A 23,588-nucleotide genomic window follows, 5' to 3' on the forward strand; every position below is an offset into this window, starting at 1 on the left:
TTGGAGGCTGATATGGAAACAAGTGCAGGTATGGCAGTTTAAAGAAACAACAAGTCCAAAGGATCAGGCAGAAATCAGTAAACAAAGACAGGCAGAGTTCAGGCGATCAGGCAAAGAATCTAAACAAGGCAAAGCAAAAAGACAAGGTCAAAAACAAGAACAAGGTCAAAACCAGAATCAACAAACAAGGTGTCAAGGCTTGGTAACAGCAGAAACAAAATGTAACATAGTTTATACTATGCAAAGTGTGAAATGCATAGAAGGTCCTTTTAAACTGTAGTATTGATTGTGTTGTGAATTGAATGCAGGTGTGCATGATTAGAATGAAGGTGAGTGTCCATGTCAATTCCGGTCCATGGTGGCCATGTTTGTAACATGCAGTGCAGGACTGGAAATGTAGTCACTGGTTTGCTGTGATATGACATCGTCGCTACTACATATTGATGGTGTACATGTTTCTGTGGTGGTCTTATTTCTAGCTAACTTGATTAAATAAGAATCTAGGTTATTTTGATTATTTTCTATTAAGGTGGAGATGTATGCTTATCTAGCAGTGTTAAAAGCTTTTTATAGCTCAGGAGGCTCTCTTTCAATGCAGTTTAGAATAATACCAATTTAGTTTGACACATTCTAATTGTTGAGTTGTCTGTTTTAAGGTGCGTGTGTGATCGTTATACCAGGGTGCTAGATTTTTTTTCTCTCTAATTATTTTTCATTTAAGTGGAGCTACCTTATCTAGTGCGTAGCGGAACGGGGACGCTAAGCATTCAGTTGCCTGATCAAGTTCTGTGGGATCAGACAGTGATCCAATTAAAGTTGCTAACGCTGAGAGATTATTGATAAAACTCTGTAGAGTACTTAACGTGAATTTATGTTTGACACAGTAGCATGGCAAGGTGCATATATTATGACTAAAATACATTGATTTGAGATAGCTTCAGACTGTGGAAATGTGACTATTTTATATTTAATCTTAATAATTAGTATTAAAGGTTGTTATTAAAATTATAGAAGTTAGTATTAAATCAAGAATGTGTCCACCATTATGAGTGGGTCCATAAATGTTCTGGTTAACCTCTACTGAATCTACTGAAAATTAATTATTTTGTTTGATATTGGTCTCCAATCCTACCGTGTGGGGTTTGGGCATATATGGCTTGCCATTGCGAGCACGTTGCTCTTGCTTCCATGTGATTGGGGCTGGACACTGCCTTGTGTTGTGGCTTGGCTGTGTTCTCCGTGTTGCTCTGTGTCTGGATCTCGCCTTATGTAACTTATCTTGGCTCTTACTGGCCACAACCATGTGGATTTGTTTGCTATCCATTGTCATCTTCTTTTTAACTCTGACTAGTTTTTGTGAAGAGAAGGTCCTTGGACATTTGAATGCCACCATGATAAGGTACTCTTTCTCTGAACTCTTTTCATTGAACATTATCTATCTCCTGCCACCCGTGTTTGAAGAACTTTACAATCGATTTGACTTTTGCGTCAGCCAAAATATTTTGTCAACACGGCAATGACCCACTGGAAGGCGAAGGGAGAACGTTGAGGGAATGGCAGCCGCCAGCCGTTCACAGTAATAAACTGTCCATAGTGAAGATTTCGACCAGATTAACTAATCGGTCACATGAAACCGTGCGTATTAGTGTTAGTTAGTTAGCCAAACAACACATACCTCCAAAGTGGAAGGGATCAAAATTGGAATGGGCATTCCTGATGTAGTGATACAGAAGCAGTGCCCTATAGTTAAATTTTATATGCTCCCTAAGTGCATGTGACTGGACAAACCATGCACCCAAAGGTGTGGTAAAGCCCACTGTTTGTCCCACTGCACATGCATACAAATCAACACAAATGATTTACTGACAACAAAATCAAAGTCTGGCATGGCCATCCCAGTCCCCCGACTTGAAACCCATAGAAAATGTGTTGGGTGAACTGAATTGTCCACCAGCATAGACCTCAAAAATTTAAATTCTGTATGGAGGAATGGTCTCTGATCCCTTGCTATGTATTCTCCAACCTCATCAGGCATTATAGGAGAATACTCTGAGCTGTTAACTTGGCAAAGGGAGGTAGCACAAAGTTTCGACTAAAAGGGTGCCAATAATTGTTGCACACCTATATTAAACAGATTTTTTTCTTGATAAACCCATGTTGTGTTTATAACTGTTTGATATCCAGGAGAGCAGAGTATTTTTGTGAATTTATAAAAAATAAAAAAACAATCAAAAGGTTAAGCAATAAAGACAATTTTTCACAGAATTCTTTGCTCATATTTACCAAGGATGCCAATATTAGTGGAGGGCACTATACATAAAAACATGGTGGACTGATTTCTCTACAAGAGAATACATATTTATAATTCAGATACAATCACAGTGCATCAGGATGTTTCAGTTTCATTTTAAGAATTGTAAGGACTAAGGTCCAAGACTCTCCCTGCTGGAAAGTGAAAATAATCTACAATTCTGATACAGCTCTGTTAACACTGCTTGGAGTTTATTCAACTGATGGTGGCGTCCTTGTTAAAAAACCATGTCCCTAAAACATATCTGATAAGAAAAGAAAATATTTGTCTTTCCTGCTTTCCAGAAAATCCCTCTTGGCTGGTTTAGCAATTATATGAAAAAAGAGTGCGAGAGACTTATTTTTTTAATGGTGAAAAAGTATTTCAATCAATGCAGTAATGAAGCATACTGTAAGTGAAAAACATAACAAAATCAGCTGAGTCAGGCTGAACCAAGATAATCTTTTTTTTTTCTATGTCTGGTGGTGGGCTGTGCATTATGGGAAATGAAGCCTGGTTTACAGCAGTGATGCTGACTTAACAGGCTAGAATCTAACCCATTATTAAACTGAATCATTTCCAGACGCAGTGACCAGCACCTAAACTTCCCAGGGAAAATCTGATATATTCACAGCATACAGTAAATACATTTATCCACACTACTGTTTAAAAGTTTGGAATCATTTAGAAAATTTCACATTTTCCATGAAACCTATATTTTCGTTCATCCAATAATTGTGAAATGAATAGAAAAGAGTCAATAAATCAACAAAGTTAGAAATAATTATTTCTGATTGAAATAACAATTTAGTGCTTCAAACTTTGCTTTCATCAAAGAATCCTCTATTTTCAGCAACTACAGCCTTGTAGACCTGCTTCAATTTCACTCCATGCCTCCTAAAGGACCTCCCACAAGCTGGATTGGGTTGATGGCCAATTTTTTCATACCATCTGCCCAAACTGCTTCCACAGCAGATCAATACAGTTGAGATCCGGTGACCGTGCTGGCCAATCCATTACAGGGAGAATTCCACTGACACCTTCATCCCTAATTAGGTTTTGCATAATTTGGAGCAGTGCTTTGGGTCACTGTCCTGTGAAAAATAAAATGGGCTCCAACCAAGCACTGTCACAGCATATGGCATGGCATTGTAGAGTGATACACTTCCTTGTTCAAGATTCCTTTTCCCGTTTACAAATTTCCCACTTTACCAGCACCAAAGAACTCCAGACCATCACATTCCCTCAACTGTGATTGATATGCGTCATCAAGCACTCCTCCAACATCTTTAGATTTGTTCTGCACCTCACATATGTTCTGTGATCCAAGCACCTCACTTAGTGCTCAGTTGTGCACCAGGACCTACAACTTATTTTTCTATCCTAGTTACAGCCCGTTTGTACAGTTCTGTGAATGGAGTAGTACAAACCTTTATAAAATATAACTTCAGCATAACATAATTGCATAAATGTTTTCTAATGATGAATTAACCTTTTTACGATAATTTAGGATTAGCTAATACAATGGAATTGGAACACAGGTGTGATGGCTGCCAAAAATGAGCTTTGGTATGCCTACGTAGATATTCTATTAAAACCAGCTGTTTCCAACTTTAATCATTTACAACATTAACCATGTCTAGACTGTATTTCTGTTCTAATGTTATTTTAATTAAAAATAGTGATTTTCTTTTAAAAGCAAGGGAATTTCTGAGTGATTCCAAATTTTTGCATGGTAGTGTATATACCTTAGACAAATCATGATAACTGTTAAAGGCCAGTTTAATCTACGTTTTTTAAAAAAAAAACATAAATTAATTTAGAGATCATACATTACAGGTCTCTGACTCCATGCTAGAGTACTCAGGTGTTAAAGGCACCTGAAAAAGTAAATCTGAAATCAGTAACTATGCTATGTGAATTTGTTATAGTTGTATGAAATGACTCTTGACTGAAACTCTTCTCACACTTTGGGCACTCTTACAGCTGTTCTCCTATGTGAATGCGCTGATGTTTATGTAGATTACTATGATAATTAAAGGTCTTCCCACACTCTGAGCATCGATATGGCTTTTCTCCTGTGTGAATGCGCTGGTGTCTTTGTAGATCACACTGTTGATTAAAGCTCTTCCCACATTCTGAGCAGGGATACGGCTTTTCTCCTGTGTGAATGCGCTGATGTATATGTAGTTCACTCCGTCGAATAAAGCTCTTCCCACACTCTGAGCAATGATATGGCTTTTCTCCTGTGTGAATGCGCTGGTGTATTTGTAGTTCACTCCATCGAATAAAACTCTTCCCACAGTCCGAGCAGTGATAGGGTTTTTCTCCTGTGTGAATGCGCTGGTGTGTTTGTAGATGAGATTGTTGAATAAAGCTCTTCCCACACTCTGAGCAGTGATATGGTTTTTCTCCTGTGTGAATGCGCTGGTGTGTTTGTAGATTACTATGTTGATTAAAGCTCTTCCCACACTCAAGGCAGTGATACGGCTTTTCTCCTGTGTGAATGCGCTGATGTTTTTGTAGATCACTCGGTTGATTAAAACTCTTCCCACACTGTGAGCAGTGATACGGCTTTATTCCAGTGTGAATGCGCTGGTGTGATTGTAATTTACTCTTTTGATTAAAACTCTTTCCACACTGTGAGCAGTGATGCGGCTTTTCTCCTGTGTGAATGCGCTGGTGTTGTCTGACATTACGCCGGTGAGTAAAACTTTTCCCACACTGTGAGCAGGGATAGACTTCTTTCTGCATTTGTTTATTAGAGGAGTTACTGTTGGGTGTAATGGAGGCTGTTTGCTGAATACTGGAGCTTTTTGGGGTTGTATGGTTCATGTTAGTTAACTCTCCTGATTGTAGCAGTCTTTCATATTCCTCATAGTGGTATCTTCTGATGTGTTTGTGGAGGTCAATTTGACATGTAAAGGAAAATGAACACTGGGAGCAGGAGAAGACTTGTACCTGTGAATCATCCATTTCTGGAGCAGAAAATGAACAGTATTAGTAAAAACTCATTGTGAAAATAGTTAAATTATTTTTTAGAAAAAGAGAACGAATGTAACCAGTGCTCTATAAATTATAAATGAGGCAATGACAAATAACTTCTGGTGAAGATGTACAGAGAATGGATAACCAAGTCACACAGCGCAAAACTAAAATGTAAACATTAGAGGCAAGACATCCTCTTATAATCTTTTTTTAGTAGATTCTAAGGGATCCCAACAAGGCCACAAGGAAAATCAGGATTTACGTACAGTAAGGTTGAGGTAAGTTCTAGTAGCTTTACTAGACTAACTGTGCCACATGATGCTATACGTCTGGGATAATGTGCAGGTTGATCAAAAGCTACACAGACGTACATCATTAAAATGAGAGCTGGGCGATATCGCCAAAAATGTTATCATGATAAAGTCACAAAAATGATCACAATATAGATTTTCATAATATTAACAGCTTATAAAGAATATCTTTCTAAATAATGCAGACTGAGCAAATGTCCATTATTGGCTAAAATTTAAAAATATTTAGAACATATATACATACACACAGTATATTAAATATTATATAAATATATATTTCTCCACTATATTTAGTGGCATCATATATTTAGCCATGAAACAGATTAAAGGTTACAACCTTTCATGTGGAAAAATAGGGACAACCCCAGCCCCAATTAAAAATAGTAAAAAAATCTTATGCTTTTGAACAACTTTCCTGCTTCTAACGATTTATTATTGTATTATGTCAACAGCTATAATCAGAGAAGAGTGATCATTTGATGTTGTATGGATTATTTAATAGAAAAGAAAGAATAGGTTGACCTTGTTTTATTTTTAAGCAAAAACCTTTAAATACATCATTGTGGCAGCAGGGGTGTGGTCGAGCTTCAGCTGTGGACGGAGAGGAGAGAGGCTGAACTGGCAGGGAATGCATAATGATTCTCACCTGTGTCTTATTACCACCAGTTTATTTATATGTGTCTGTGCTTTCAGTAAATACCATAACCAGAGACAGCAAGACAGCGATATAGCCGGCAGAGCTTGTGATACGCACACACGCACGCACGCCAAGAAGCATAAACTTGAACCTGGCTGAGTGAAAGCTGCGAGACTGCATGAACCTGCATTCAGTCATTGTGCTGTTTTTGCTGAGTTTTTGAAAGAGCAAAGCACAGACTGAATAGACGCGAGCCCGGAGCTTGGATAAAGTTCTGCCTGCCAACCAAAACTTCATCCACACTCTCACACAACAGGGTTTTACAGTGGTGCCGAAACCAAGGAATTGAGTAAGATTTTGCTGCCACCAAGGAAGCCTCCCCACTCTGCAAGATCATCAAATCCCTCACCTTCCACCACTAAACCCAACACCAAGCTCTCCTTGACCTGTGCAACAAACAGTAGCTGCGCTTCGAAGCACTCCCACAGGAGCAGGCTGAGAGCCAGTGGGCACTACAGAAGCTGCATGCTGTTCACCAAGATGATCTGGAGGCCTTCCTGAAACTTTGAGCATGTATGGACACAGCTGGAGTATTCCAGCATAAAGAGGGTGGTCCTGCAGTGTGTCGCAGCAGCTGAGGGACTCTTGTCACCAATGGTTGATGACAAAGGAGCAAAACGGAAAGCAAAACAGTTTATTGAGCTGGTAGTACTGGAGCAATTCTTTGCTCGATTCCTGACAGGAACACCGGAGTTGGTCCAGTGCAACCGGCCTGCATCCCTGGATGAAGCCATGCAGCTGGGAGATTACTTGGTGGCGTTTCCTGATCTGGGTGTCCTTGGTCTTGCTTACACTGTCTCTCGCCTCCCCTCCTATCACCTGAAACCAGAAGCCCGGAAACCATTTCCCACGTCCTCCCCTGCCTCTCTAACGTATCCCCAAGCTACTTATTTTCTATCACGCAGCAGGGAGAATATCTCATGCCCACCAGAGCTGGGACAAAGCTCAGGCAAGTAAAATAAAGGTAAACATTTATTTTGAAATTGATGCATGCAACACGTGCCAAAAAGTTGTGATAGGGGCAATTTAGGACTAATAGTGATGTGACAAGTTGAAATAAGGTGATATGAAACAGGTTTGGCAATCGTCTAATCACATTATATAAGGATGCTTCAAAAAAGGCCTAGTCCTTCAAGAGCAAGGATGGGTCGAGGCTCTCCAATCTGCCAACAGATGCATCAATGAATAATGCAACACTTTGAGAACAACTTTCCCCAAAGACAAATCATTAGGATTCGGAGCGTTTCACCTTCTACAGTGCATAATATAATTGAAAGATTCAAGGAATCCGGCCAAATCTCGGTGTGTAAAGGGCAAGGCTGAAAACCACTTCTGAATAAGTGTGATTTCCGATCCCTCAAGTCAATTCAATTCAGTTTTATTTATATAGCGCTTTTTACAATAGACATTGTCTCAAAGCAGCTTTAGGGAAATATATAAACATGGTATACAGATATTAAAAGTGCGAATTTATCCCAATTGAGCAAGCCGGTGGTGATGGTGGCAAGGAAAAACTCCCTAAGATGTTAGGAGGAAGAAACCTTGAGAGGAACCAGACTCAGAAGGGAACCCATCCTCATCTAGGTAACAACAGATAGTGTGAAAAAGTTCATTATGGTTTTATATGAAGTCTGTTTGGCCTTAGAAGCAGCCGTAGTCGCAGCAATCTGGAATTGGAGTAGATGAGAGCTCCATCCAGAGGTAGGACATCCAAAACGGATCAGGCAGGTTCCTCAGATGTCACTGTCTTAAAAACTGTCATGAGCCTGTAATCGATATCCTGACATGGGCTCAGGAATACTTTGGTAAACCTTGGCCAGTCACCACCATACGCTGCTGCATCCACAGATACAAGTTAAGGCTTTACTATGCAAAGCAGAAGCTGTACATCAACACTGTCAAGAATGGTATCGGTAACTTGCACATCTTTGAGGGCACGATTAATGCAGAAAGATATGTACACATTTTGGAGCAAGATATGCTGCCATTCTTTGAAGCCAATGTTTGACGATACCACAAGCTCATGTTACGCACCTGTTGGAAAGTGGGTCACAGTGGGCTCAAAAACTAGCAAAAATTATTAAGCACATCATCATAAAATTACTCATTGAAGTTGTTACTCATATGTTATCATACTAAACGAATTGAGCAAGTATCAAAAATGTTCCCAAAGAAGTGAAAAGTGTAAAAACTGAAAGACAGTGGTGAAGACAGCTGTATAGCTGACATGACCCTCTACGTCACCACACCTCACCTTCCTTACAAGCATGAAAACATGTCTTCTCTTCAGCAGGATGGTGAAAGCTTGGTATCCCATACATCCTGTGTTATACCAAGTGAACTGACTGAAAGGCAACAATAAACTGCCAGCTGTCTGACTGCCTCACAGCTACAACTGTTGCTGAAGATCACCTGGATGTTGAGGACACTTGATTTCACACATGATACATGAGGTCTTTCCTGATTGGGTGCTCACATGACAATAAATGTTGATATTAATAAACTGTACAGTATAGCAAGAGTTTGAATGAGAATGAAAGGGTCAGTGTTACTCAACCCCAGTTTGTCCTTGTACGGAGGTTGTCTTCATCTTCAGACTCTTCCTCTTTTATATGCTTCCTTTCAAATCCTCCTTTATTTTGGTCTACATTTTCTACAGAATTTGATGTCCCAGCATCTGAAATTCCAAGATTAACATTTAAATACTGTCAAGTCAAGTAAATCTATAAAGAACATGAGGGAAACCAGTGCTGAAGGACTGGTTCAGTCACAAATAAAGCCTAATGAAGACTTAAAAAAAAATATTCATAGGGGTGTAACAACACATCATTCAATTCAATTCATGATATTGAGTTCACGTTCTGATATTGTCAGTATATTTTAAACAAAAAGCTCAGAGGAGCTTGAAATTTCTTTAAATTACCGCAGACTTGGGCGAAGTCGCATTATTTGATGTAATCACAACGCGCATTCAGCCAAAGCGCTCTTCCATTCATGGGAGTCGAACAGCAGTACAGCTAAAAGGTTTCATTTACCAACACTGCGAAAGACAGTGCAAAACAGTTTAGAGCAATTGCAATCTCGCCAATTCAAGTAGTTTTCCACAAACAAAAGCACAAAATACTCTGCAAGTAGCATTACAAATTTTGAAAAAAGCCACAGCACACTTTCAGGCCTCAAGAATCACAAAAAACACTCCATGATATCCTGTACAAACTGATAAACAAAGTCTGTAACTGAGGGAAACAGAAATATGATCGACTGAAACATAACTAGCTCTGCAATAGTGCCCAAGGTGTCATTTTAGCCAGAAATAGAACTCCAAATTTTGCTGAAATTACCAAATTCTTTTTCAGGCACCGAAGATTGCAGATGCATGGGTCTGGTTTTATATGAAAACTACTGAAGAGATCTTTTATGGTTATAATTTGGTGGTGTAACTGTATAACATAACGTCAGCAGATGTGATCCAGAAATATCAATCACTTTTAAAGTGCTGATGATTCCCTTCTTGGTAACGCTGCACAAAAAGAATGTGATCATGTGACCAGTAGGCTCTTTATATACAGTATTTTAACTCCATGGTATCTGCAGATTGCAACACTGCAACTGCATGAGCAATAATTAATACAATGCTGATATCACACATTTCCGCATCCTGATGCATTGTGTCACGTATTGTTACACCCCTAGTTATTGAGTTCCAATCTGGACCATAAAACACCCTGTCGTCTTACAGAGATCGTCTTTATCTTCAGGTTCTTCCTTTTTCACATGATTCTGTAGGTCCACAGGTGTGATGTATCCCAAAGAGACTGGTGTCGCTTTAAAAAAGTGAAGTAGAAAATTCAATTGGGAAAAAGACAATGATGTGGTTCATTCACAAATTAGGTTAGACTAAAAATTATTACTGAATATCAGACTGGACTGTAATGTGCCATGTTGACTTACAGAAGTATTCTTCATCTACAGTTTCTTCCTTTTTTACATGTTTCTGAAGGTTCACACGGGTGATGTGTTCTACAGAGCCTGATGTCCCTCCATCTGAAGACGTAGATGTTTCTGTCTGCACATCCCCACAAAGCTAATGAACAAAGAGTAATAATACTTATTTACAAAAGGAAGTCGATTAAGCAATACTGCATGAGCAAAAGTGCTGTTATACACAAGATCAAATTCGCAGTTGAACTGCTGTACTGAATATCAGCACGGCTGTGATTCGGCCATAGACACGAGGCTGCAGGCAATCACAGCTGTGCCGATATTCAGTACAGCAGTTCAACTGCGAATTTGATCTTGCTTTTATGTGACAGTTTTCATAATAAGAAATTAATATCAAGTAACTAACATTTCAGACACAATATGGTCAAATATTGGTTTATTTTTGCTGTCACTGGAAATAATTCCCAAAACAGCCACAGCTAGATAGAGCTTTCCATGTTGCCGTGTAACACACAGACTAACTGACAGCCTGTAGCAAGTGTAGTAACAGTTTCAATGTAATGATCTACTGCTAGATTTGTAATTTATGCAGCAAACACAGATATGTGGAGTGATACACACAGTGAAATGTCCCAGTGCCATTATAATAAATATCAGCACTCTTGGAATGTCACTTGACCAATCAAATTAGTGGACTGAAACTGACTGTGGTATAACACAACATATAGTCCATGAGGATACTGAAGAGATGATAATAACATGGTTTACTTGATTAGTAGGAGAGCATGCAACCTACCATGGATGGAAGCTGATTAAGAGAAGAACATTCACACAGTCAGGTGAATCTCTTAGTTATTAAAAATGTTATGTTTAATTGCACACATATAGATAACTGTTACCTGTGAGTCAGTGGGACCAGGAGTGTGTGGAGGTTTTCTAGAAGAACACGGTCGTATCCCTGCTGATTCCATTACAAGTCTTATTATGAGGTCTAAATGGTGTTTCTGGAAAAGGAGGCTCTGATCATAAGCATAACCCACTGTAATCTAAAATACTTCATGTAAATTATGAAGCTTTTATTTAAAAGAAAACTGGGAGAATAAATATGATTTAATACGCCACTGTATCATTCTCTCTGTACTGCACTTCGAAGGTTTGGGATTCAGTCACTAACTATTAGCCGAGCAGCTCAGCTAGTTAAACTTACCTCAGGTTTTAAAGTAGAACATAGTGAACATCCTCAAATACAGACACAGTAACAAGGTTGTTTTTAAATCGATCAAATCTGTTATTGTATATAAACCAGTCAGGAATATTTTCATGAAAAAACAGATTACCTCATTAACAAAAATCCTCTTCTTCTATTGTGAATTTACAGCGTTTCTTCTTCTTCGTCCTCTTCTTATTCTTCTTCATGGCGGTTGGCAAACCACTAAAGGTGCATTACCGCCACCTACTGAACTGGAGTGTGGGCAGTAGATTGGCAGGAAAATAAATAAATAAATAAATAAATAAATAAATAATAAATAGAAAAAACACTAATAATACCAAAACAATACTGCATAAATAATAGAAAATAAAGAGATAAATAGCTATATACTAGTTATTCGTACTATACATTACTAAATTCTCTCACTTATACCAGTACTTTTTAAATAGTTTTTTAGGGGGCGGTGCATTTCCCCAGATGTTTTCCCCAGCAAGTTCTCTAGTGTCATGTTTTGTTTTCCAATCTGCATCTCTAGCTCAGTTCTTTCCTTGCAGTCTAACAGAATGTGTTTCACTCTCTTGTGTATTGCAGTGTGTGCAGAGTCCAGTGGGGTGTTTTCCTATTCTGTTTAATCCTAGATTTACTCCAGCATGACCTATTCTAAAACGCGTTATTTATCATCTCTTCCTTTGGGTTTCTGCCCTGCCTCACACTCATGTCCACTTGTTTTTGTATGGTATATAGGTGTCAGCTGTGTCCCAGTATTCCTTCCATATTTTATGCGTGTGTCCCTTTATAATGGTTTTGATCTCTGCTCTATTTAATGGTACTTTTTATATCAACTGTTTCACGTTTTATAGATCTTTTTGCCAGTACATCCACAAGTCTTGTTCTTCTTCCAAGTTTTTTAGCGGTTGGTTTTTGGTGAATTACTGCCTCCAACTGGACAGGAGCAGCGAAAATAGATATAAAAAATGAGTATATTTCAAACTTAAATCCTGTTATTAAAGCCTGTTAATCGTAGATAATTGAATCATGCCGTATATACTTTCCCTTGTCCTTAACCACTTTTAGTAGGCTTTGCTTTAAAATGTGGATTACACCAATATTAAGTAGCTCTTCTTAAGGTTTATGTAGTGAATGCAAGTGTTATGTTTATTTTGACCAGTGGAGTACAGTTAGACATGTAACATTCCCTCAGAGTTTGTAATCCAGAAGGAGAGTTCTCAGTTGTTGATACCTGCTGCTTTGTTCATGTCCTCAGAGTCTGTGGAATAAAAGACAAAGTTAAATCCCCGCTGTGTCTCATATGTGAGCTGCATCCAGGAATATTACAGTTCAGATATTTCATTTTCATATGCTGTACAGTGAAGGAATACATGTTCCACTGTTTCTGCTTGGCTGCAATATATGCATCGTCCTGTTTCATGTTTTCCTATTATAAATAGTGACTGATTTAGACCTGATTGTCCTATTCTAAGACGAGTAATAACTGTGTCCTCTTTTGGTTTGTTATAGACTATCCTCTCTGTATTAACTTGCATTTGAATACTCTATAGTTGTCATTATTTCAGTTCTCTGTCCCATTTCTCTTGCCATTTCATTTTAATATATGCTTTAATATTAGTTTATACCTCATTTATACTTAATTGGACCTGAATATCAATATTTGGGTGCTTTAAAGCTTGTTTAGCCAACATATCAGCAGTTTCATTGCCCTCCACTCCCACATGTGCTGGTACCCATAAAAAATTACACGATTTTCTGCATGTTGAATAAACTTGTAAGAATTTCATATATTATATCTTGTCTTGATGAATATTGTGCACTTGAGAGGGACAGCTCCTCCTGCTGGGGCATTCTGTTGAGCATTATCAGAATAAATCAATATATGTTTTGAGAACAGGAACTGCTTCAGCATTACTAACTGGGATTTTGTGTTAACTTTTGATAAATGGTACCAGTTGCACCAGCATGTAATTTTTACAAATGGTTGCTGAGATATCGCACATAAGCTATCAGGGCTAAGGCCAATTCGAGGGGAAAAAATCTTCAAATATTCAAATAATAATAAAATTCAATTCATTTTCTTAGTATAGTGATTTTAACAATGGACATTGCAACAATGCAGCTTTACAGAAAACTGGATGTTACATTTTTATTTAAATTAATCCCTAATGAGCAAGCTAGAGGCAACAGTAGCAAGGACGTCATGGAAATACGAGCAAATGTTATATGGGAAGGTATGTAAATGCATGCAAATAGTATTCAAAGAGAAAAAGGAATGTGCAAATGTTGAGGGGCTTTGTCTGTCTGTACCTGTTGGGAAGAGTTAACAGAGGAACAAGGAGAAAAAGGTTTTATTACAGGAACAAAGAAAGCGTTAACAAGGGAACTGAGAGGGAAGAGTGTTCACAGTAAAATTATCACATGGCAAGTTGCATATCTTATGACTAAGACATTATATATAAGTTGAGATAATGATCTGAGATGGTTTCAGACTGTGGAAATGTGACTGTATATTCTATATTTAATCTGAATAGTTAGTATTAAAAGCTTGTTATTAAAGTTATAGAAGTTAGTATTAAGTCCATCATTATGAGTGGGTCCCCAATGTTCTGGTTAACCTCAACTGAATCTAGAATGGACATAAGCGCTGTTCTCAGAGGGTCTTCCGGTTATCAACGTGAATATTAATAAGTCTCCAAGAATTAATATGTTGTCTGTAGATGCAACAAGGTTCCCCAAATTCATGGCCCTGGGGGAAATAATAAATAATAAATAAAGAATAAATAATAATTAGTGCAAGTGACTGGGTAGGATTTTTGGCTACATATGTTATGTTTCTATAAAGAATTTCAAATGCATCAAATTGATGTCCAGGTACTTGTGTGATGTCTAGAGTATCATTATAAATAACTGCGACACATCCTCCTCTGCCAGTTAGACATTGCCAATGCATACAGGTGCATCTACAAAATTAGAATATAGTGGTAAGGTTAATTTTTTCTCGTAATTTAATTCAAAAAGTGGAACTTTCATACAACCAAAGTTGGGACAGTATGGAACCCCACCCCCCCAAATAAAGTTCATCCTGTACTGTATTGAAATCACATTATATTAATACATTATTTGATTTTGTTATTTGTTTTTCTTTTAAAATTGAATTCATTTTTGAAAATATACACTCATTTCAAATGTGATGACTGCAACACACTTCAAAAAAATTTGATACAGTCAACTTTTTACCACTGTGTAACATCACCTTTTCTGATGGTTAAGATGGTTAAGTTTAACAAGCGGAATTTTCCCCCACTCATCCATTATGCATTTTTTTAGCTGCACAACTGTATGGGGCCTTTGTTGCCTTAGTTTTCACTTCATAATGGTCCACACATTCTTAATCTGAGACAGGTCAGAACTGCAGGCAGGCCATGCTAGCACCCGCACTCTGCTTATGCAACCATGCGCTTGTAATCCAGGCAGAATGTGGTTTGGCGTTGTAAGGGTGGAAAATGCGGGGCCGTCCCTGGAATAGACCACATCTGGATGGCTGCATATCTTTCTGCATTTATGGTGCCCCACAGATGTGCAAGTTACCCATGTCAAGGGCACTGACCCACCCCTATACTAGAAAGATGCTGGCTTTTGGACCTGACACTGATAACAGCTTGGATGGTCCTTCTCCTCTTTGGCCTGGAGAACACGACAGCCGTTTTGTCCAAAAACTATTTGAAACGTTGACTCATTGGAACACAAAAACACGATTCTGTTGTGCTACTGTCTATCTCAGATGAGTCTGAGCCCAGAGAAGTCGGTGGCGCTTCTGGACAGTGTTGATGTACGGCTTCTGCTTTGCATAGTAAAGCCTTAACTTGAATCTCTGGATGCAGCAGTGAATGGTGTTGACTGATAAAGGTTTACCAAAGTATTCCCGAGCCCATGTCAGGATCTCCATTACAGATTCATGACTGTTTTAAAGACATTGACGTCTGAGGGACCGGAAATCATGCGCATTCAGAAGTGGTTTTCGGCCTCGCCCTTTATGGACCAAAATTTGACCGGATTCCTTGAATATTTTAATTATATTGTGCTCTGTAGAAGGTGAAATGCCCAAAATCCTACCGATTTGTCTTTGGGAAATGTTGTTCTCAAAGTGTTGGATTATTCACTGACATATCTGTTTATAGATTGACGAGCCATGACCCATTCTTGCTCTTGAAGGAATAGGCCTTTTTTGGAGGCTCCATATATACTATGATTAGACAATTGATGCACCTGTTTCACATCACCAACTTGTCATGTAGGGAAAATCAATCAAAAGTCAAAAAACTTCAGAGACAGAGGGTTTGTAGATGTCAAAAAGTAAATTAACTTTATTGAAACAATAAAGTGAAACAGTCTGCAGAGGGTCCGAATTACACATACACATACACATACATGTCTTTATATACCTCTCTGAAACAGTAAAATTATCTCTAGATGGGCCTTTCACCTTTTCTTTCTAGAAACAGACCAATCTCCATCGCCTTAACTAATTATTCATGTCCATATGATATCCTGTATATGTGGCGCATGCGTAGTCAGTGTATTTTCTTTAAAAGTTTTACCAGACCAGGGTTTTTCACTTTGTCATATAATTCACCATATAGTCTCATTTTGGTATTCTTCCTCCTGGAATTCTTATCTCTTCTTTTGACACAGATTTGGAAGCTTAGAGCGCTTTGTTTAGAAACCTAATTCTGGTATGTGTCTAATTGACTTTTTATTGCCACAAAGTGAAGCTGCTTTAGACGAACACAAAGTTCTTAATTTACTGTCATAGAGTGAAGCTGCTTCAGACAAACACAAAGTTCTTAATGTACACACTTAGAATACCACTTGTTAGAAAGTGTTTTATAGTTTTAGATTATGCTTGCTGTGTAGAGAGGTACGGACTGACACACAAAACAATTAGACCTACTGTTTAGTAAGACACAGAATTCTACTAACTCAATACACACTTATAACTTGATCAAGTGTTCTATGAATTTAGATAATGCTTCTCACAAGTAAGTCTTAACTGTTGGGTATATATTGGGTATACATACCTGATTAACATACCCAAACATTAGTAAACTGTGTAGTTAAACACATTGATTACACTTTATATCCTATAGTCACAATGCTACTAGTCTTATATTGCCCCTGTCCCAACTTTTTTGGAATGTGGTGCATGCATCAATTTCAAAATAAATGTTTACCTTCAAAAAACTATGCAGTTGATTAGGTAAAACATCAAATACCTTGTCTTTATATGTATAAACGTCAAAGTACATTTACAAATCACACCTCTTTGTTTTATTAGCATTGTTCATACTCTCCCAGTGCTTTCGGAATTGGGTTTGTAGATTCTAGATTCGTTACACTGTGACGACAGGACGGCGGCCGCCGCACAGGAAACAAAGATCGCTCCTCCCGCGATTGCTGCGGTGGCGCTAAAGAGACAGCTCCGCTTCAGCGCCACCAATGTTTTGGACGGCCAGAGAGCACGTGGCGGCAGGGCGGGGCCGCTGACATACCCACGGCTCTTCGCGCGGAAGAATTCCACCATCCAGTAAGCGAGAGGAGAGTATAAAATGGCGATATTCCACTCGCAAAAGAGATGGAATTTTTTCTAGCTTCAGGCGACTCCGATGCGAGTGACGGCTCCGCCCCCTTGGCTGCAACCGCAGACAGCTGAGACCCTCACCGCCCGATCGCACTTCACCCCCCCCCAAACACTAAAACGGAGTCCTGTGAGTCTGTACTCCGCCCACCGCTGGCTAAATTCCCTATAACACACAGTGAAATAGTTCAAGCCTTTTTTGTTTTAATGATTATAACTGACAGCTAATGTAAATCAAACATCCAGTATCTCAAAATATTACATATCTAAATATCTTCCCACACTTTGAGCACTCACAGCTTTTCTCCTGTGTGAATGCGTGGATATACTTTGAGATTATCTTTATCTGTAAACGTCTACATTATGAACACATTTTTTTCTCCTTAGTGAATGCATTGGTGTTGCTGAAGCTTTCTTTGTTGGGAAAAACTCTTCCCACACTTTGAGCAGTAATATGGATTTTCTTTTGTGTGAATGCGCTGGTGTGTTTGTAGATTACTCTGTTGAATGAAGCTCTTCCCACACTCTGAGCAGTGATACGGCTTTTCTCCTGTGTGAATGCACTGGTGTCTTTGTAGGTTACTCTGTTGAATAAAGCTCTTCCCACACTCTGAGCAGTGATGCGGCTTTTCTCCTGTGTGAATGCGCTGGTGTCTTTGTAGATCACACTGTTGATTAAAGCTCTTCCCACATTCTGAGCAGTGATATGGTTTTTCTCCTGTGTGAATGCGCTGGTGCATTCGTAATTCACTTTGTCGAATAAAACTCTTCCCACATTCTGAGCAGTGATATGGTCTTTGTCCTGTGTGAATGAGCAGGTGTCTTTGTAGATTACTCTGTTGAATAAAACTCTTCCCACATTCTGAGCAGTGATACGGCTTTTCTCCTGTGTGAATGCGCTGGTGTGTTTTTAGATCACTCTTTTGAATAAAACTCTTCCCACACTCTGAGCAGGAATATGGTTTTTCTCCTGTGTGAATGCGCTGGTGTATTTGTAGTACACTCCGTCGAATAAATCTCTTTCCACACTCTAAGCAGGAATACGGCTTTTCTCCTGTGTGAATGAGCTGGTGTCTTTGTAGATCGTTCTGTCGAATAAAGGTCTTCCCACACTCTGAGCAATGATACGGCTTTTCTCCTGTGTGAATGCGCTGGTGTACATGTAGATCACTCTGACGAATAAAGCTCTTCCCACACTCTGAGCAGTGATGCAGCTTTTCTCCAGTGTGAATGCGTTGGTGTACATGTAGATCACTCTGACGAATAAAGCTCTTCCCACAATCTGAACAGTGATGCAGCTTTTCTCCTGTGTGAATGCGCTGGCATCGTCTGAGATTACTTCGGTCAGTAAAACTCTTGCCACACTGTGAGCAGGGATAGACTTCTTTCTGCATTTGTTTATTAGAGGAGTTACTGTTGAGTGTAATGGAGGCAGTTTGCTGAATACTGGAGCTTATTGCGGTAATATGGTTCATGTCTTTTAACTCTCCTGATTGTAGCAGTCTCTCATATTCCTCATAGTGGTATCTTCTGATGTGTTTGTGGAGGTGAATTTTAGATGTATAGAAAAGAGAACACTGAGAGCAGGAGAAGACTTGTACCTGGGAATCATCCATGTCTGGAGCAGAAAATGAACACTATTAGTATTAAACTCATTGTGAAAATAGTTTAATTATTTTTAGAAAAAAGAATGAATATAACCAATGCTCTATAGTTCATAATTGAGGAAATGACATAACTTCTGGTGATGATGTACAGAGAATGGCTAACCAAGTCACACAGCGCAAAACTAAAATGTAAACACTAGAGGTAAGATATGATAATGAGTCTTTATTGATCACATATACATAGGCACAGTGAAATTTTTTTCTTTGCATTGTTGTGGATAAAAAATGTCATAAAATAAACATGAGGGAGACCTAGTATCCAGTAAAGGGGAGAAGAAGAAAAGACGGGCACCAAGACACACAGAAGTAGTGTGAGGCGGATATTGACTGATATTGAATTGGAATTACACTTTAAAGATCTTTAAGAGCAGTAGTAGTCAAAAAAGGCAAAAACACATACCCCAGCATGTCAGGTAGTTGGGGTCAACGCACAAGGTCAGCCATGATATGGTGCCCCTGGAGCAGAGAGGGTTAAGGGCCTTGCTCAAGCGCCCAACAGTGGCAGATTGGCAGCCCTGGGGCTTGAACCCCTGACCTACCGATCAGTAACCCAGAGCCTTAACTGCCAAGCCAAAACTGCCTCTTATATCCTCTTATAATCTTTTTTTAAAGAAGAGATTCTAAGGGATAGCAACAAGGCCACAAGAAAAAATGCCACTGAAAAATGCTACTGTTGTTGTTTAGACATGATTCCCTTAATTTGTGTTTGAAATGCAGTGTGCAGCTTCATTGGCAGTTGTGCTGGCTTAATGCCAACCCTACATGCTGTGTATTCAAGATACAGATGTTGGCTCTTTCAGGAAGACAATGAAAATAGAAATGAAGGTTTATCACATTTGAATAACCTTAGCTTATAATTGTTTTTTATGAAAATTTTATTGCAATACCAGTGAATAACGTTTTATTGCCCACCAAGTAAAACCAACCAAAACTTTGCTTATCACATATATATGGCCCAATCCGAGGAACTTTAGGTTGTGGTTATAAACCCTGTTCTCTGAAGGAAAGAAACAATGTATCACACAAATAATATGGGTTACCACATCTTCATGCACCTGGCTGAAGACACAGTCATGCCTGTAAGAAAGGTGGCATATGGTAAAATGAAGGGTCATGTCAGCTAGAGTAGGGCTGATCCATCCATCCATCCATCCATCCATCCATCCATCCATCCTCATCAACTTATCCGTTATCGGGTCGCGGAGGCAGCAGCTCCAGCAGGGGACCCCAAACTTCCCCTTCCCAAGCCACATTAACCAGCTCTGACTGGGGAATCCCGAGGCATTCCCAGGCCAGTGTGGACATATAATCTCTCCACCTAGTCCTGGGTATTCCCTGAGGTCTCCTCCCAGTGCAACATGCCTGGAACACCCCCCTAGGGAGGCACCCAGGGGGCATCCTTACAAGGTGCCCGAACCACCTCAACTGGCTCCTTTCAATGCAAAGGAGCAGCGGCTCTACTCTGAGTTCCTCTCAGATAGCCGAGCTTCTCACCCTATCTCTAAGGGAGAAGCCAGCCACCCTCCTGAGAAAACCCATTTCGGCCGCTTGTACCCGCGATCTAGTTCTTTCAGTCGCTACCCAGCCTTCATGACCATAGGTGAGGGTAGGAACAAAAATTGCCCGGTTGATCGAGAGCTTTGCCTTCCGGCTCAGCTCTCTTTTCATCACAACAGTGCGGTAAAGCGATTGCAATACCGCTCCTGCTGCTCTGATTCTCCGGCCAACCTCCCGCTCCAATGTCCCCTCACTCATGAACAAGACCCCGAGGTACTTGAACTCCCTCACTTTGGTTAAGTATTCATTCCCTACCCGGAGTAGGCACTCCATTGGTTTCCTGCTGAGAAATATGGCCTCAAATTTAGAGGTGCTTCACACTCAGCTGCGAACCGATCCAGTGAGTGTTGAAGGACCTGCACCGATGATGCCATCAGGACCACATCATCTGCAAAAAGCAGTGATGAGATCATCAGGCCACCAATCCGCAACCCCTCCCCGCCATGACTACGCCTCGATATTCTGTACATGAATATCACAAACAGGATTGGTGACAAAGTGCAGCCCTTGTGGAGACCAACCCCCACCTGGATAGAGTCCGACTTTTTGCCGAAAATCCGGACACAGCTCTCACTTTGGGGCGTACAGCGATTGGATAGCCCTAAGAAGGGAACCCCTCACCCCATACTCCCTCAGCAGCTCCCACAATAAACCCCAGGGGACACGGTCATACGCCTTCTCCAGATCCACAAAACACATGTAGACCGGATGGGCATACTCCCAGACCCCCTCCAAGATCCTTGTGAGAGTAAAGAGCTGGTCCGTTGTAGCCTGACCAGGACAGAATCTGCATTGTTTCTCTTCAATCCGAGGTTCGACTATTGGCTGAACCCTCCGTTCCAGCACCTTGGAGTAGACTTTACCAGGGAGGCTGAGAAGTGTGATACCCCTATAATTGGCACACACTCTCTGGTCCCTCTTTTTGAACAGGGGAACCACCACCCCCGGTCTGCCACTGCTTGGGCACTGTTCCCGACTTCCACGCAATGTTAAAGAGGCGTGTCATCCAAGACATCCCGTCCACACCCAGAGCTTTCAGCATTTCTGGATGGATCTCATCAATCCCTGGGGCTTTGCCACTGTGTAGTTGTTTGACTACTTCATTGACCTCCACCAGAGAAACTGACTATGATCCCGAATCAGTCTCCACCTCTGCCTCTACCATAGAGGGTGTGTTAGTCGGATTCAGGAGTTCCTGAAAGTGTTCCTTCCACCGTGCAATTACCTCCTCAGTTGAGGTCAACAGCGTCCCATCCTTACAGTAAACACAGCTTGGATGGTTCCCTGTTTCCGGCCGAAAGTCGTTCTCCATGTCTTCTCTGAACTTCTCCTACACCCGCTGCTTTGCCTCTTTCACGGCAGAGGCTGCAGCCCTTCGGGCCTGTCGATACCTTGCAACTGCCTCCAGAGTCCTCCGGGATAACACATCCCGGAAGGCCTTCTTCATCAGTCAGACAGCTTCCCTGACCACTGGTGTCCACCACGATGTTTGAGGGTTACCGCCCCTTGAGGGTTGATTATTTAAATGAATTGTTCATAACTGGCAATACTGATTATCAGTGTGGATTTTTTATAAACATCAACACATTCACTTAAACAATAAGAGAAATCTAAGAGTCTATAGGTCTCTGTTTCTAGGTACAATGTAACATCATGGTAAAGCAGCTGAGAGCAACAACAGGTAATGCATGGAGATGCAAACACTTTTCTGATATGTGCTTTCTGGGGAAGTAAATATTCTTGTATGGGAGAAAGTTAATGTCGTCTTATTTAAGTTCGAGAGCTTTTCCTTTCCTTTGGCACCACTGCAACACCTGCCGCTTAAAGCAGTAAGAAGTTCTAAATAGCGCGATTGAAAGCTAGTAGGCCTTTAGACTTCATGTTTGACATTTTAACAGGTAAATCTGCTAACTGTTGTGAGGACCAACGGAAGGAAAAACCTTGCAGTGCTGCAGAAGGACATTCCATAACCAGCTTTTTTGCTGCACCATCAAACAGCAGAAGGAATTATTGATCTCATTTTGCATGCACTCGGCAGCCAAGGGACAGACTGGCCAGCCTGCAAATCCTGTTTATATGAAAGGCCATGCTCTTTAATAATGAGGTAGAGCACTTCCTCGTTATCATAAGCTGGGAGTGCAGCAGCTGAAGAGAATGTGTCTACTCTGGCTTGCACATTTCTGTGAACTGCTCTACCTGTTTGGCCCAGGTGGTGTTACACTCATCTATATATCTTCCATGTTGCCATCCGAGTCCCTCTGGGGTGGCTCAGCAAACTAAATACAATGGTCCTGCTGGACCATGTCAGAGATTTTTTTTTTTTTTCAATAAATGTGACAGACATGGGGGAAAAACATACAGACATCAGGCTTCATCAGAACTTTACTATACCCTTTACTATATATATATATATATATATATATATATATATATATATATATATATATATATATATATATATATATATATATATATATATATATATATATATACACACATATACATATATACATACACACACCATTTCCTTTACTATACCCACACAAACCAGGTAGGTATCACAGGCATCAACCTCTTGTGTAAAGAAGAGGTACAGTTCTCAACACAAGGTTAATACCCATCTTCTTTGAAGCCAAGGTTTGATGATACCACAAAATGCAACAGAATCTAGTTTAGATGCTGGTCACTGTGGGCTCAAAATCTAGCGAAATTTCTTAAGCACATTATGATAAAATGCCTGAATGAAATATGTTATCATTCTAAACCAATAGAGCAAGTATAAAGAAAAATAGCCAAATGGACTAGGTACAATACATCAAACAGAAGTGTTCTCAAAGAGCTGCAAAGTGTAAACACTGAAAGACAGTGGTGAAGACAGTTGTATAGCTGACATGATCCTCTACATCACCACACCTCACCTTCCTTACAAGCATGAAAACATGTCTTCTCTTCAGAAGGGTGGTGAAAGCTTGGTATCCCATACTTCCTGTGTTATACCAAGTGAACTGACTGAAAGGCAACAATAAACTGCCAGCTGTCTAACTGCCTCACAGCTACCACTGTTGCTGAATATCATCTGGATGTTGAGGACACTTAAATTCACACATGATAGAGGAGGTCTTTCCTGATTGTAAGCTTGCTTGACAATAAATGTTGATATTAATAAACTACACAGTATAGCAAGAGTTTGAATGAGAATGAAAGTGTCAGTGTTACTCAACCCCAGTCTGTCCTTGTACAGAGCTTTGTCTTCATCTTCATCTTGTCTACATCTTCCAC

The 23,588-nt window shown here is 39.9% G+C and overlaps 2 protein-coding genes across 2 annotated transcripts in view; both read right to left on the bottom strand.

Moving 5' to 3' along the window:
- Positions 1-2,637: 2,637 nt before the first annotated feature.
- On the bottom strand, positions 2,638-11,680 carry LOC124626307 (zinc finger protein 501). Its single transcript, XM_053675798.1, has 6 exons — positions 11,566-11,680; positions 11,128-11,232; positions 10,238-10,370; positions 10,024-10,110; positions 8,844-8,963; positions 2,638-5,268 (listed from the first exon to the last, which is right to left on the bottom strand). The coding sequence occupies exons 2-6, from the start codon at positions 11,197-11,199 to the stop codon at positions 4,271-4,273; spliced, it is 1,410 nt and encodes a 469-aa protein (XP_053531773.1). The 5' UTR covers positions 11,200-11,232; positions 11,566-11,680; the 3' UTR covers positions 2,638-4,270.
- A 4,048-nt stretch (positions 11,681-15,728) lies between these two features.
- The window catches only part of LOC108257632 (zinc finger protein 436), a 10,748-nt gene continuing 2,888 nt past the window's right edge, over positions 15,729-23,588 (bottom strand). The window contains exons 4-5 of the mRNA XM_053675794.1: positions 23,531-23,588; positions 15,729-18,703 (exon numbers count right to left, since the gene is read on the bottom strand). The exon at positions 23,531-23,588 is cut by the window's right edge and continues 20 nt beyond it. Of these exons, the coding sequence (XP_053531769.1) occupies positions 17,469-18,703; positions 23,531-23,588 (1,293 nt within the window). The 3' untranslated portion in view covers positions 15,729-17,468. The remainder of the gene's footprint in view (positions 18,704-23,530) is intronic.

Source organism: Ictalurus punctatus, chromosome 25, assembly GCF_001660625.3.
Source record: "Ictalurus punctatus breed USDA103 chromosome 25, Coco_2.0, whole genome shotgun sequence".
NCBI lineage: Eukaryota > Metazoa > Chordata > Actinopteri > Siluriformes > Ictaluridae > Ictalurus > Ictalurus punctatus.